Source organism: Schistocerca serialis, chromosome 7 (genome assembly GCF_023864345.2).
Source record: "Schistocerca serialis cubense isolate TAMUIC-IGC-003099 chromosome 7, iqSchSeri2.2, whole genome shotgun sequence".
In the NCBI taxonomy this organism is placed as follows: Eukaryota; Metazoa; Arthropoda; class Insecta; order Orthoptera; family Acrididae; genus Schistocerca; species Schistocerca serialis.
In genome coordinates this window covers 528,965,328-528,979,462 of record NC_064644.1, presented here as the reverse complement: position 1 = coordinate 528,979,462, position 14,135 = coordinate 528,965,328, and the positions used below count along the sequence as shown (strand labels likewise).

The 14,135-nt window shown below is 47.2% G+C and overlaps 1 protein-coding gene across 1 annotated transcript; it reads right to left on the bottom strand.

The window, feature by feature from the left end:
• Nucleotides 1-2,872: 2,872 nt before the first annotated feature.
• On the bottom strand, nucleotides 2,873-6,475 carry LOC126413207 (uncharacterized). The gene is made up of 2 exons (XM_050083104.1): nucleotides 6,308-6,475; nucleotides 2,873-3,553 (listed from the first exon to the last, which is right to left on the bottom strand). Exons 1-2 carry the CDS (start codon nucleotides 6,473-6,475, stop codon nucleotides 2,873-2,875), a joined length of 849 nt encoding a protein of 282 aa, XP_049939061.1.
• Between the last annotated feature and the right edge of the window lie 7,660 nt (nucleotides 6,476-14,135).

The window sequence follows — 14,135 nt, the reverse complement described above, 5'->3', positions numbered from 1 at the left end:
GGTACTGAGGCGATTACGATTAGCAAATGACACATCTCCTAAGTATAAGTAACTAGCAATTGACGCACTTTTGCATGCTTGTACTAGCCTTGGGACCCTCACATTGACGATGGGACACAGAAATTGCTTCACCATTGCACACTACAAGGTCTCCACCAACGTTTCTGTGGTACTAAGGTGATAATGCTAAGCGCATGAAACCTCTCCTGAGTATAAATAACTTGTAACCGATGCACTTTTGGATGTTTATTCCAGGCTTGGCAGCCTCACATTCACGATGGGACACAGAAGTTGCTTCGCTATTGCGTACTACAAGGTCTCTGCCTACGTTTCTATGATACTGAAGCAATAGCAGTAAGCAAATGAAAAACCTCCTGAGTATAAAGAAACTGTAACTGATGTACTTTTGCAAGTTTATTGATGCCTTGGCACCATCCCGTTGACAATGGGACAGAGAATTTGCTCCGCCATTGCATGCTACAGACTCTCCGCTGACGTTTCTATGGTACTGAGGCGATAATGTTAAGCAAATTAAACCTCTTCTGAGTTTAAATAACTTGTAACTGAGAAACCCTTGCATGTTTATTCTAGGTTTGGGATCCCCACATGATGATGGGACACAGAAGTTGCTTCGCCATTGCATACTACAGGGTCTCCGCCGACGTTTCTCTGGTACTGAGGCGACAACAGTAAGCAAATGAAACCTCTCCTGACTATCAAAATCTTGTAACCAATGCAGTTTTCCATGCTTATTCCAGACTTGGCATCCTCACCTTGACGATGAGACACAGAAATTGTTTAGTCATTGCATATTACGAAGTCTCCGCCAACTCTTCTATGGTACTGAGATGATTATGTTAATCAAATGAAACCTAACTTGAGTATAAATTACTTGTATACAGTGCACTTCTGCATGTTTATTCTAGCCTTTGTACTCTCCCATTAACGATGGAACACAGTAATTGGTTCGCTGTTGCATACTAGAAGGTCTCTGCCGCCATTTCAATGGTACTAAGGCGATAATGCTAAGCGCATTAAACCTCCCCTGAGTAAAAATAACTTGTAACCAATGCACTTTTGCAAGTTTTTTCTAGCCTTGGCACCCTCAAATTCACCATGGGGCACAGAAATTACTTCGCCAATGCATACTACAATGTCTCCGGTGACTATTTATAGTGCCGGCTGGAGTGGCCGTGCGGTTCTAGGCGTTACAGTCTGGAGCCGAGCGACCGTTACGGTCGCATGTTCGAATCCTGCCTCGGACATGGATGTGTGTGATGTCCTCAGGTTAGTTAGGTTTAATTAGTTCTAAGTTCTAGGCGACTGATGACCTCAGAAGTTAATCGATTAGTGTTCAGAGCCATTTGAACTATTTATAGTACTGAAGCGATGTTGTTGTTGTGGTGTTCAGTCCTGAGACTGGTTTGATGCAGCTCTCCATGCTACTCTATCCTGTGCAAGCTTCTTCATCTCCCAGTACCTACCGCAACCTACATCCTTCTGAATCTCCTTAGTGCATTCATCTCTTGGTCTCCCTCTACGATTTTTACCCTCCACGCTGCCCTCCAATACTAAATTGGTGATCCCTTGATGTCTCAGAACATATCCTACCAACCGATCCCTTCTTCTAGTCAAGTTGTGCCACAAACTCCTCTTCTCCCCAATTCTATTCAAAACCTCCTCATTAGTTATATGTTTTACCCATCTCATCTTCAGCATTCTTCTGTAGCACCACATTTCGAAAGCTTCCATTCTCTTCTTGTCCAGACTAATTATCGCCCATGTTTCACTTCCATACATATGGTATTGGGGCGAAACGGTAAATAAATGAAACCTCTCCTGAGTGTAAATATCTATTATCTGATGGACTTGTGCATGTTTATTCTAGACTTGTCAATGGTACGCAAATGAAACCTCTCCTAAGTATAAATAACTTGGAACCGATGTGCGTTTATTTGTTTTTTTCTAGCCTTGGCAGACTCACACTGACGATGGGAAACACATATTGCTTTGTCATTGCATACTACAGGGTTCTCACCGAAGTTTTTATGGTACTGGGGCGATAATGGTAAGTAAATGAAACATCTTCTGAGTGTAAATAACTTCTAAACGATTCGCTTTTGAATGTTTATTCTAGCCTTTGCACCTTCACATTGACGATGAGTCACAGAAATTCTTTGCCATAGCTTACTACAAGGCCTTCGAGGCCCACTGAGGTGATGACGGTATGGAAATGAAAAGTCTCCAAAGTATAAATAACGTATGCACTATTGCATGTTTATTCTAGCCTTAGCACCCTCACATTGACGATGGGAACCAGAAATTTCTTCGCCATTACATACTACAGGGTCTCTGCCGACGTTTCTGTGGTACTGAGGCAATAATGGTGTCGGGTTCAGCTAAACTGGTGGCTATCCGACCTTTGCTAAACGTGATTCAGGAGAATAAAGACCTTCAGTTCAGCAACAATAACTTTATTGCTAGCGCGTATCTGACGACGCCCGGCATGCATGGACTGATCGAAGTTACAAAATTTGCTTCCGGCCTCTACAGAAGGATCCTTAATCCTGGGAAAACTTCCGTAGTTATTGGAGAGAAAACAGTACTCGTCCACACAAGCCAGGAGGCGCGGAACGACCAATTAACTCAAAAAACAAGGAATGATAATAATAAACAGAACGTATATAAAAGCTAGAAAACACAGCGCCTCTAGTGGCTGGGCGCGGAACTACACTGACGTCGTGTACAGTAATTACGACTGCACAGCACTGCACTGACACACACACGCGCGCGCGCGCGCGCGCAAACACACACACACACACACACACACACACACACACCGGCGAGCTTGAATTAGCGCGCGGCAGCGTCGCTACGTCGGCCTCCCGGGCGGAAGCGGAGCGTCGGTGTCGAGATATCGCGCCGGGAAGTGCACCCGACGTCCAGAACGGGTCGTCCTCGTCGGAGGAGGAGGAACAGCGTCAGGGGGCGGATGTTGTGCTGCGTTGGGCGGCGGACGTTGAAGAGCCGGCGCCGGAGGTGTGGCGTCAGTGTCTGGAACAGCGGTAAGTGGACGCCTAGGACGAGGTGCTGCAGGTAGTGGGGTGTCAGGAAAAACATACGCAGGTTTAACCCGATTCAACGCAACAGTCGTGGTTTTGCCGTTCACTAGGATATCCATCGTGTAGGCACTGCGCCGTAGCACTTCATATGGACCAGAATAAGGAGCTTGTAGAGGCGATTTAACTCCCTCACAGCGGAGTATGACGTGACGACATTGTTCCAGGTCCTGGTGCGCGAAAGTGGGCGGCTTGTCATGACGTGTGGCTTTCGGAGGGCGAATCTTTGATACATGGTCCCTCAAGCGTCGCAAGAAATCCGGCTGGCCAGTAGCAACTGTCTCTATGGCATCAGCGTCTACAAAGCCACCAGGAAGGCGCAGTGTTTCTCCATAAACCAGTTCTGCCGCTGACGACCGCAGGTCTGGTTTGAAAGTCGTCCGTAAGCCTAACAAGACCACTTGCCAGGATTCTTCGTGGCACAACAGCGCAGCCTTCAAACAACGGTGCCAGCGTTAGATCATTCCGTTGCTTGCTGGGTGATAATTTGTGGTCTTATGGTGGGTGTAACCACAGAACTTGGCCAGCTGTGAGAACAGGTCTGATTCAAATTGCCGTCCGCGATCAGTGGTAATATGTAGTGGGCATCCAAATCTTGCCAACCAAGTCATTGCAAAAGCGGAAGCTAATGTGTCTGCTGTGATATTATCCACCGGCACTGCCTCCGGCCAACGTGTAAAACGGTCGATCATTGTAAACAGATATCTTTGTCCGTTCGAAGGTGGAAGTGGTCCGACTACATCCAAATGAACGTGGGCAAAGCGGGCGGTGGTATCAGGAAAATCGCCGACCGGTGCGTGTACATGGCGGTTAATCTTGCAGCGTTGGCACTGAAGGCAAGATCGGACCCACTCGCGGCAGTCTTTTTGTATGCCCGGCCACACGAAGTGTTGCGATATTAGGCGGAATGTCGGGCGTACCCCTGGATGGCACAATCTGTATGTAAGGCTTGTCTTCTAAAAGCCGGCGTCAGAAAGGGACGAGGTCGGCCGCGAGAAACGTCGCAATATAGCTATGTATCTTCCCCCGGAACATCAACGAGTTTCAGTTGCAATGCGGAAGCCGTATCTTTAACATAGGCAAGGAGTTCTTCGTCGTCTCTCTTTGCCTGTGCCAGTGCAGGAAAGTCTATGGTACTGAAGGCGAACGTGAGTGGCTTGTGGTCTGTATATATCGTGAAAGTTCGCGCTTCCACTTGTTGGGGGGGCAGAAATATTTCACTGCTTGGTATACCGCCAGGAGCTCACGGTCATATGTGCTCCATTTTCTCTGTGCAGGAGAAAGCTTGTGGGAATACTACGCCAGTGGCTGTCATGCGTTGTCCGACCATTGTTGTAACGCGGATCCGATCGCCGTCTGGCTCGCGTCTACGACAATTGCTAATGGCGCGTCGAGCCGTGGGTGTGCGAGAAGCGCCGTGTCGGCCATGCTCTTCTTTGTTGCCTCGAACGCAGAACACATGTCCTCTGTCCACTGTATCAGAGGCTTGCTATTTACTTTAGGGCCTGATAATGCCGCCGTCAAAGGTTCCTGCAGCTCCGCAGCGTGGGGAAGGTGTCGTCGATAAAAATTGAGCATCCCCAAAAAGCGACGTAATTCTTTGATCGTTGTTGGTCGGGGTAGCTGCAAGATAGCGTCCACCTTCTCGGAAAGAGGAAGAGAGCCTTCAGCAGAAATCTTATCGCCAAGAAATATCACCTCTGACTGCCCAAAAACACACTTGTCCACGTTAAAGACGACACCGTAACGCTCCAATCGCTCGAAAATCTCTCGCAGATGTTGTCGCTGTTGTTCATGGTCAGCAGGGAACACTAACACATCTTCCAGGTAGGCGAAACAAAACGGCAGCCCCTGGAGAACCGAGTCTATAAACCTTTGCCAGGTCTGAACGGCATTGCGTAAACCGAAAGTCATAAATTTGCTTTCAAATAAACCGAAAGGCGTTATTATTGCAGTCTTTGGAACGTCGTCATTGGCCACCGGAATCTGTGTATACGCTTTAGCGCAGTCCAGAACTGAGAAAAATGGTTCAAATGGCTCTGAGCACTGTGGGACTTAACATCTTAGGTCATGTTAGGTTAAACCTAACTAACCTAAGGACATCACACACATCCATGCCCGAGGCAGCATTCGAACCTGCGACCGTAGCAGTCGCGCGGTTCCGGACTGCGCGCCTAGAACCACGAGACCACCGCGGCCGGCCCGGAACTGAGAACACCGTGGCACCAAGTTAAGCGTGATTATAATCCCTCAGTAACTGAACGGGATACCTGTCCGACGCTGTTCGCGCGTTAAACGCACGGTAGTCACCGCATGGGCGCCAAGCTCCACCCTTCTTCGGAACAAGATGTAATGCGGAGGACCACGGGCTCTTAGATGGCCGCATTATGCCCTCGCGAATCGTGGCGTCAAATTCTGCCTTCGCTATCGACAATCGGTCCGGAGCGAGACGTCTAGGTCGGCATGCTACTGGGGGACCATCAGTCGTTTGAATGTGATGCGCCGTGTCATGTGGTATGAACCTGGGAGCGCCGGGCGGCCTGGTCAAGTTCGGATAGTTAAGCAGTAATTCAGTGTACTCACCCTTCCGTAGCATGGACCAACTTGGCACTGTGCGTTGCGGTGTTGCGACGGAAACCCGTGACTGCTTAGCCAGTGACGCTGTCTACCAAGTGTGCGTTCGCGACGTCCGGCAGCAGGTGGTGGTGCGCCAGGAGGTCAGCCCCGACGATCGCCTCCGTGACGTCAGCCACTGTAAAATTGCACTCGTACGGGCGACGTAGGCCGAGATTAAGCTCCATCCTCTGTGTGCCGTATGTTGCGATGGAAGAATTGTTGGCAGCCGTCAGACGGAAGGCAGTTGGCGGCCGGCAACGATGCATGGCTGTTCGTGGTATGATACCCAGTGTCAATTAAAAACTTTACGCCGGAACGCCTATCGGGTACGAACAGACGCTTGGAGGATAACTGGCAGTCGGTCGCGCCTATTGTCGACCGCCGGTGGTGTTTGGCTGCGAGCATGGCGATGTGCACTTCCTTGCCTGATCGCCGAATCGTCAGTGGTACCAGCACAACGGTACCTCGCCTTGCGGAGTGATAGTACCGCCGGAAGATCTGCTTCTCGAACGCCGCCGTCTGTATCGGCTTCTTCTATTGTTGTCGCCGTCACGTGCCAGCAGCGCACTGACCTGGGCGCACAAAAGCTCAACCTTGGCCGCGAGTGAATCGTGGTCGGCCCGTGCTACAGACGCGGTATTGTTTGTACTGTTGTCCAACGCCGCGACTGCGCTGGCCTGAGCCGGTGTTATCGCGTCCGGAATCCGGCCTGCTAGCTGCGCCACGTCATCCAGCGGCATGTCCGTTTGTGAGGCGATTATGGCTTTTATTGGCGGCGGCAACCTACTGCTCTACAGCGTTCTGAGCAGACTGTCTGGCACAGTAACGGTGTCAACTTTGCTGCGTTGATGTCTCGGGTATTGAGAAGGCTTCCTGTCGCCAATTTCTTCCTGTGTCAGAACCTGACTTATCCGGTCCTCTTGTGACGCGGCCACCCGTCGAATCAACTCCGATTTTAGCCTGGCATAAGCTCCAGCCTCGGGCGGTGCTGTGATTATGTCCAGCACCTCGGCTGCATAACGTTGGTCGAGTTGGCTCACAATCAGCGCAAATTTAGTTGCTTCGACCGTTATTCCAGCGCAGCCAAAACTTGCCTCTGCCTGCGCGAACCAGAGTACCGGGTTGTCGGGCCAGAACGGCGGCAAACGGACTGCAATCCTGGAGACGGCCTGCTGTTCGGTCATTATGTGCTCGTTACTTGCGTAGCTCACGCCTGCTTCTTCTTAATCATGTCGGTTTCTGCTTGGATCACGTCGGGGTCACCACTTGTCGGGTTCAGCTAAACTGGTGGCTGTCCGACCTTTGCTTAACGTGCTTCAGAAGAATAAAGACCTTCAGTTCAGCAACAATAACTTTATTGCTAGCGCGTATCTGAGGACGCCCGGCATGCGTGGACTGATCGGAGTTACAAAATTTGCTTCCGGCCTCTACAGAAGGATCCTTAATCCTGGGAAAACTTCCGTAGTTATTGAGAGAAAACAGTACTCGTCCACACAAGCCAGGAGGCACGGAACGACCAATTAACTCAAAAAACAAGGAATGATAATAATAAACAGAACGTATATAAAAGCTAGAAAACACAGCGCCTCTAGTGGTTGGGCGCGGAACTACACTGACGTCGTGTACAGTAATTACGACTGCACAGCACTGCACTGACACACACGCGAGCGCGCGCGCGCGCGCGCGCACACACACACACACACACACACACACACACACACACACACACACACACACCGGCGAGCTTGAATTAGCGCGCAGCAGCGTCGCTACAATGGTAAGGAAATGAAACCTCTCTTGAGTATAAATATCTTGTAACCGATGCACTTTTGCATGTTTATTGTAGCCTTGGCTCCATCACATTGACGATGTGACACAGAAATTGCTTCGCCACAGCATACTACAGGGTCCCCACTAACGTTTCTGTGGTACAAAGGTGATAACGGTAAGGAAGTGAAACCTGTCCTGATTATAAATAACTTGTATTTGATGCACATTTGCATGTTTATTCTTGTTTTTGCACCCTCACATTGACGATGGGCCAAAAAAATTGCTTCGTCATTACATAGTACAGGGTCTAAGCCAACGTTTCCATAATACTGAGGCGATAGCGGTAACCAAATGGAACTTCCCCTGAGTATACATATCTTGTAACTGATGCACTTTTGCATGCTTATTTTTGAATTGGCACCCTCGCATTGACGATGGACACAGAAATTGCTTCGCCATTACATAGTACAGGGTCTAAGCCAACGTTTCCATGGTACTGAGGCGATAACGGTAGGCAAAAGAATACTCTCCTGAGTATAAATAACTTGTAACCGATGCACGTTTGCATGCTTACTCTTGCCTTGGTACCCTCCCTTTGACAATGGGACACAGAGATTGCTTCGACATTTCATACTACTGGGTACGTTCAAATGTGTGTGTATTCCTTAGGGACCAAACTGCTGAGATCATTGTTCCCTACACTTACACACTACTTAAACTAAATTATGCTAAGAATAACACACACAGCCATGCGCCAGGGAGGACTTGAAACTCTTGCGGGAGGGTCTATAGGGTCTCCGTCCACGGTTCTATGGTGCTGACGCGATAACGGTAAGCAACTGAAATTTCTCCTGAGTATAAATCACATGTACCGATGCATTTTTGCATTTTTATTTTAGCTATGCACACTCACATATACGATGGGACCCTGAAACTGCTTCGCCATTGCTTACTGTGGGGTGTGCGCCACCATTTCTATGGTACTGAGGCGATGACGGTAAGCAAATAAAACCTCTCCTGAGTATAAATAAATGTAACTGATGCACTTTTGCATCTTTATTTTAGTTTTTCACCCTCACATTGACTATGGAACTACACGGTCCCAGTCGACATTTCCATGGTACTGAGACGATTATGGTAAGCAAATGAAACCTCTTCTGATTATGAATAACTTGCAGGCGATGAACTTTTTCATGTTTATTCTAGCCCTGGCACCCTCACATTGATGACGTGACTCAGAAATTGCTTCTCCATTGCATACTACAGGGCCTCCTCCGAGTTCTCTATGGTACTGTCGCAATTACGGCAAGCAGATAAAACCTCTTACGATTGTAAATAACTTGTAACCCATGAACTTTTTCATGTTTATTCTAGCCCCTGCACCCTCACATTGACGATGGGACACAGAAATTGCTTCGCCATTGTATACTACAGGGTCTCCGCCAACGTTTCTATGGTACTGACGCTATAACGGTAAGCAGACGAAAGATCTCCTTATTATAAATAACTTGTAAACGATGCAGTTTTGCATGTTTATTGTAGCCTTAGTACCCTCGTATTGACGAAGTGACATAGAAAATGAGTCGCAATTACATACTACTGGGTCTGTTTAAATGTGTGTGAATTCCTAACCCTCGGTCGATGTGGCCGAGCGGTTGTAGGTGCTTCAGTTTGGAATCGCGCGATCGCTACGGTCGCAGGTTCGAATCTTGCATCGGTCATGGCTGTGTGTGACGTCCTTAGGAAAGTTAGGTTTAAGTAGTTCTAAGTACTAGGTGACTGATGACCTCAGATGTTAAGTCCCATAATGCTCGGAGCCATTTGAACCATTTCTGAATTCCTAACTGTCTAAACTGCTGAGGTCATTGATACCTAGACTTACACACTGCTTAAAGGAACTTAAACTAAATTACGCTAAGGACAACATACACACCTATGCACGTTGGAGGACTCTAACCTCCGGCGGGAGGGGACTACATGGTCCTCACTCACGTTTCTATAATACTGAGGCGATAACGGAAAGCAAAAGAGACAGCTTCTTAGTATAAATAATTTGTAACCGATACTCTTCTTCATGTTTATACTAGCTTTGGCACCCTCACATTCACGATGTGACAAAGAAATTGCTTCGCCCCTGCGTACTACAGGGATTCCGCCAAAGTTTATATGGTACTGATTCCGTAACAGTAAGCAACTGAAACGAAACTGAGTATATATAACTTGTAACTGATGCACTTTTGCATGTTTATTGTAACCTTGGCACCCTCACATTGACGATGGGACACCAAAATTGCTTGCCTTTGCATATCACACTGTCTCCACCGACGTTTCTATGGTACTGAGGCGATAATGGTAAGCAGATGAAACCTCTCCTGAGTATAAATAACTCGTAACCGATGCGCTTTTGCATGTTTATTCTATAATAGGCAGCCTCACATTGACGATGGGACACAGAAATTGCTTCGCCATCGTATACTACAGGGACTCCGCCGACGTTTCTATAGCACCGAGGCGATAACGGTAAGATAATTAAACCTCTCCTGAGTGTAAATAACTTGTAGCCGATGAACTATTGCATGTTTATTATAGTTTTGGCAGCCTCACATTAACGATGTTACACAGATGGTACACAGAAATTGCTGCACCATTGCATTCTAAAGGGTCTTTGCCGACGTATCTATGGTACTCAGTCGAAAACAGCAACCAAATGAAACCTTTGAAGACTATAAATAATTTGTAACCGATGCACTTTTGCATGTTAATTCCAGCCTCACCACCCTCATATTGACAATGGGACACATAGAGCGCTCCGTCATTGGATACTGCAGGGCCTCCACCGACGTTTCAGTGGTACTGAGGCGATATCGGTAAGCAAATGAAACCTCTCGTGAGTATAAATAACGTAACCGATTCAGTTTTGCATGTTTATTCTACCCTCTGAACCCTCACATTGACGATGGGACACAGAAATTGTTCGCCACTGCATACTACAGGGTCTAGGCCGACGTCTCAATGTACTGAGCCGTAAGCAAATGAAACCACTCCTGAATGTAAATAAGTTGGAATCGAAGCGGTTTTTCATATTTATTCTAGCCTTGGCACCCTCACATTGACGATGGGACACAGAAATTGCTTCGCCATTGCATAATATAGGGTCTCCTCCGACGTTTCTCTGGTACTGAGGCCATAACGGTAGGTTAACCAAACCTCTCCTGAGTATAAATAACTTGTAACCGATGCACTTTTTCATGTTTATCGTAGCCTTATAACTTTCACATAGATGATGTGGCACAGAAATTGCTTTGCTATTAAATACTACAGGGTCCAAGCCGACGTTTCTATGGTACTGATGCGTTTACGGTAAGCGCATGAAATCTCTCCTGAGTATAAATTACTTTTAACCGATGCACTTTTTCATGTTTATTTTACCCTTAACACCCTCACATTGACGATGGGACACAAATTTTTTCGCTAACGTTTCTATGGTACTGAGACGATAACGATAAGCAAATGTAACCTTTCCTGAATGTGTATAAGTTGTAACCAATGGACTTTTGCATGTTTATTCTAGTCCTGACGCCCTCAGATTGACGATGCGGTACAGATATTTTTTGGCCATTTCATATTACAGTGTCTGTTCAAATGTGTGTGATTTCCTAAGGGTCCAAAGTGCTCAGATCATCGGTCCCCAGACTTACGCACTACTTAAACTTCAACGAAGTTACGCTAAGGACAACACACACATCCATGCCCGGAAGAGGACTCCAAACTCCAGCGAGAGGGACCTAAAAGGTCTCCGCCCACGTTTCTACTGTACTGGTGTGATAACGGTAAGCAAATGAAACCTCTCCAGGGTGTAAATAACTTATAACTGATGCACTTTTGAATGTTTATTGTAGCCTATGCTCCCTGACACAGACGATGGGACACACAAATTGCTTCGCCATTGCAAGGTACAGGGTCTCCGCCGACGTTTCTGTGGTACTGAGGCGACAACGATAAGCAAATGAAACCTCTCCTGAGTATAAATAACTTGTAACCGATGCACTTTTGCATGTTTATTTTTCTTTTATCACCCTCACATTGACGATGGAACTACAGGGTCCCAGCCGACGTTTCTATGGTACTGGCGCGATTACGGTAAGCAAATGAAACCTCTCCTCATTATGTATAACTTGTATCGAATTCTAGCCTTGGATCCCCCACGTTGATGATGTGACCCAGAAATTGATTCGCCATTGCCTACTACAGGGTGTCCGCTCCTTTATTGTGGTGGTGACGCGATTACGGACAGCAAATGAAACCTGAATGAGATTTTCACTCTGCAGCGGAGTGTGCGCTGATATGAAACTTCCTGGCAGATTAAAACTGTGTGCCCGACCGAGACTCGAACTCGGGACCTTTGCCTTTCGCGGGCAAGTGCTCTACCAACTGAGCGACCGAAGCACGACTCACGCCCGGTACTGCCAGGAAGTTTCATATCAGCGCACACTCCGCTGCAGAGTGAAAATCTCATTCTGGAAACATCCCCCAGGCTGTGGCTAAGCCATGTCTCCGCTATATCCTTTCTTTCAGGAGTGCTAGTTCTGCAAGGTTCGCAGAAGAGCTTCTGTAAAGTTTGGAAGGTAGGAGACGAGGTACTGGCAGAAGTAAAGCTGTGAGTACCGGGCGTGAGTCGTGCTTCGGTAGCTCAGTTGGTAGAGCACTTGCCCGCGAAAGGCAAAGGTCCCGAGTTCGAGTCTCGGTCGGGCACACAGTTTTAATCTGCCAGGAAGTTTCATATCAGCGCACACTCCGCTGCAGAGTGAAAATCTCATTCTGGAAACATCCCCCAGGCTGTGGCTAAGCCATGTCTCCGCTATATCCTTTCTTTCAGGAGTGCTAGTTCTGCAAGGTTCGCAGAAGAGCTTCTGTAAAATTTGGAAGGTAGGAGACGAGGTACTGGCAGAAGTAAAGCTGTGAGTACCGGGCGTGAATGAAACCTCTTCTGATTATAAATAGCTTGTGACCCATGAACTTTTTCATGTTTATTCTAGCCATGGAACCCTCACATTGATAATGGGACAGCGAAATAGCTTCATCATTGCATTCTACAGGGTTTCTGCCGACGGTTCTATGGTACTGAGAGGATAACGGTAAGCAAATGAAACCTCTCCTGAATATAAATAACTTGTAACCGATGCATTTTTGCATGTTTATTCTAGCTTTGGTACCCCCGCATTGACGATGTGACACAGAAATATCTTTGCCATTGCATACTACAGGGTCTCCGCCGGCGTTTCTATGGTACTGAGGCGATTACGGTAAGCAAATGAAACCTCTCCTCATTATGAATGACTTGTATCCGATGAACTTTTTAAAGTTTATACTATCTTTGGATCCCTCACATTGACGATGAGACACAGAAATATCTTCCCCATTCCATACTACAGGGTCTCCGCCTACGTTTCTATAGTACTGAGGCGATAATGGTAAGCAAATGAAACCTATCCTGAGTATAAATAACTTGTAACCGATTCACTCATGAAGGGAGGACTCTAACCTCCGACGGGGGAAGCCGCGCAAACCGTGGCAAGGCGCCTTAGACCACAGGTCTACCCCGCGTGGCGAATATAGATTTAGGTGTTAGGAAGTCTTTTCTGAAAGTATTTGTCTGGAGCAAAGCCATGTATGGAAGTGGAACATGGAGGATAAGAATTTTAGACAACAGAAGAATGTTGAAGTTTAGACGGATCGTTCACTTAACTAACGAGGAAGTAATGAATAGAATTGGGGTGACAAGAAATTTGTGGCAGAACTTGAACAGAGGAAGGGGTCGGTTATAGAAACCGTCTGAGACATCAGGGGATCACTAAGTTACTACTTGAAGGAAGTGTGGGGGTAAAAATCGTAAAGGGAGGCCAGGAGATGAATATAGTAAGCAGATTTAGAGGGATATAGGTTACAGTAGTTATTCAGAGATAAAGAGGCTCGCGCAGGATAGGGAAGCGTGTAGAGCTGCGTCAAACCAATCCTCAGAATGAAGAGCACAACAACAACAATTATATGAAATAATGAAACTCAAATTATTGTTGCCCTTAGAAGCCGTGACGTGTGCAACCTGCTACTGGGATTGTGCACCATGAACCATGAACCGGGTTAACTGTTTAGTGGTATTGACACCAGTTAGTACTTCGAACATCACGAAGCCGTTTAAGTACGTCAGTGCAGTGTGGAGCATGCTGTTACATAGGGGGAAAGTGTTATATTATGGATTGGGTGGTACAGGAAATGAAAATAGGGGTAGAAAAGAGATCTTAGGTGAAGCGGGACAGATAACAGCACACTCAGGCAGAAGACATACCGCTCTGAGAATATTTGTACCAGCAACTCGGCCTTTGAGAGAGACACGTCACTATGCACCTGTTAGGGCCAGTACTGACAGACAGCGACGTCACAGGATAGCAGCAATAGATAGGCAGTCCTGCATTCCCTGGAATGCTCAGCGAATACCAATGCACGGAGATTAGCATCGCGATGTCAACTGTCACAGCAGTCTAGGTGGAGAACAGGACATGAACAGTTACCATATTCCTCCCATCTGCCACGTCTGCGGGAACTGAACCCAAATCCTTATTTTCCACGTGCTAC